The sequence below is a fragment of the Rattus rattus genome, chromosome 12 (assembly GCF_011064425.1).
Source record: "Rattus rattus isolate New Zealand chromosome 12, Rrattus_CSIRO_v1, whole genome shotgun sequence".
NCBI lineage: Eukaryota > Metazoa > Chordata > Mammalia > Rodentia > Muridae > Rattus > Rattus rattus.
This window is the reverse complement of record NC_046165.1, coordinates 7,718,341-7,720,462: the sequence shown is the minus strand read 5'-3', so window position 1 is coordinate 7,720,462 and position 2,122 is coordinate 7,718,341. Positions and strand designations below refer to the sequence as shown.

At 45.7% G+C, this 2,122-nt stretch overlaps 1 protein-coding gene across 1 annotated transcript; it reads right to left on the bottom strand.

The window, feature by feature from the left end:
* Positions 1 to 353: 353 nt before the first annotated feature.
* On the bottom strand, positions 354 to 520 carry LOC116913136 (cytochrome b-c1 complex subunit 10-like). Its single transcript, XM_032917340.1, is given in 2 exon segments — positions 354 to 412; positions 415 to 520. Coding segments are annotated over 2 exon segments (165 nt in total).
* Between the last annotated feature and the right edge of the window lie 1,602 nt (positions 521 to 2,122).

The following is a 2,122-nucleotide window of genomic DNA, read 5'->3' as shown; positions in this document are numbered from 1 at the left end:
GGGTGGATGGCGGGAGTGAGTGAGTGGGTGAGTGAGTGGGAGAGCACTGTCATAGAGGCATAGGGGAGGGGAAATGGGATGGAAGGTGGTGGAGGGGAAACCAGGAAGGGGAATTCCATTTGAAATGTAACCGAATAAAATGATTAATTTTTTAAAAAGTGAGAGAGGATACCCTCCCACCCCAGGTATAAGAACTCGGTTTAATGCTGCTCCATCAAGGCAGCCCTAGTGTCGGTCAATACAGGAGCTCCCCAGAGCAATGCAGACTTCCTCCCTGTTTTCCACAGGACTAAGCTGTTTTTGATAACTCAGTGCATTCTACCATCTAGGCCTGTGGTGGTTTAGGGGGCTGCCTAATTGTCCTTCTTAAACTCACCGTTAATAGAAGGCACTCAGCCTAGGATCAGCCACCCGTCTCCCACACTAGCCCCACGGCACCCACAGTGCCCCATAGGCTGGCTGTGAGGACCCAGTTTTTGGCCAGTTCCTGGTAGCTCGGGCCTAGAAATCTGTTCAGCATGGCTGCAGGGTCTCAATACCCAGGCTCACCCTGTTCCGCCGCCCTGGAGTACTACTGAGGATAAAAATTTTAAAACAAAACAAAACAAGCAAAAAACGACAAAGCAAAACCAACCTCGGCTGGGCTATGACAGCCAGTCGTTGGACTAAACATGAAACAAATGCTAGTCCAAGGCTTTTTGTAGTTGTGGTGAACGACGGTATTCATTTGACTTGAAGAGAGTTGACCCTTTGACCCTGGGTAATGTGGATGGGCCACTTTTTTTTTTTTTTTTTTTTTTTTTTTTTCTTTTTTCGAGAGCTTCGACTGGGGACCTCCCAGTCATCTGAGCTAAATCAAACTTCTAGAAGAAAAAAGATTGCAGCTCCTTAGAGAGATACTTTGTAACCCCACAAACATGAGGCGACTCCCTAAAATAAAAGTAATTAATTTTCATTTAAATGCCAGCATTGCTAATTTATGAGGAGAAAACATAAAAATAAATAACAATAAATAAATATAAAACAGGCAAATAAAAATAAGACATTTGGGGCTGGAGAGATGGCTCAGCAGTTAAGAGCACCTGGCTACTCTTCCAGAGGTCCTGAGTTCAGTTCCCAGCAACCACATGGTGGCTCACAACCATCTGTAAAGAGATCTGATGCCCTCTTCTGGTGCATCTGAAGATAGCTATAGTGTACTTATATATAATAAATGAATAAATCTTTAAAAAAAAATAAGACATTTGAAGTAAACTTCTTGCTTTCTTCCGACTCACAGGGTCTTGAGAAGCTCACTGGGGTTAAAGCAGATATGAGCAGAATGATATTCACACCTCTGTGGGTCCATCACTAAAATCAATCTCTTTTTCGTGGGCCTACTATGCACCAACCAGTTTTCTAGATACTGAAAGGGGCACATCAGGACCTATATACTTCAGCTCCTTCCTTGACAGCACAGGCGAAAAGCTGTTTCATCAGAAGGGAGTGCACTTAGAAATCAAAACCAGTTTTCATAAGGAATGGTTGAGCGAACAGAGCATATCCCCCCTTAGAGAGTGCGGATTGAAGGGGAACATGAAACTGCCCTCCAAACGCTGCTTAGGAGGGAGGGTCGTTTCCATTCTCCACTGCTCCCCAGAGTGGAGCAAAGCCAAGCTAGCATTAAAGGGTCACCAGTATAAGGCAGAAAACCTACGATGCTGTGGGCCTACTCAGCACAGACACTGATAAGTTTTTGTGCTGTCCTTATCCCATGCAATCCTCACAACATCCCCATGAGTCACAAAGGGCAGCCTTAGTTTTAAAGTAGAGGAAACAGGAGCTTGGTAGAGTTGTGTAACTGCCCGCAAGGTCGCACAATGGTCTTACTCAGTGGCGTGGTGACAGTCGTCAGCTGGCCCTCCCCTTCTACCACCGAACCACGGTTTTGCCAACATCATTGCTTTCCAAAACGTGGACATTTGTGAGAGCTGGAGGTGTGCACTTGCATGGTAGACAGGTAATGGTAGGCTAGCCTCCCAAAGTTGCTCTCCAGAGAGGTTGTCTGACACACAGGAAGTCCTCTCCCATTGCAATACTGATGTGGCTCACTGGAGAGCCACTGTGTAACAAGACTTTTCCT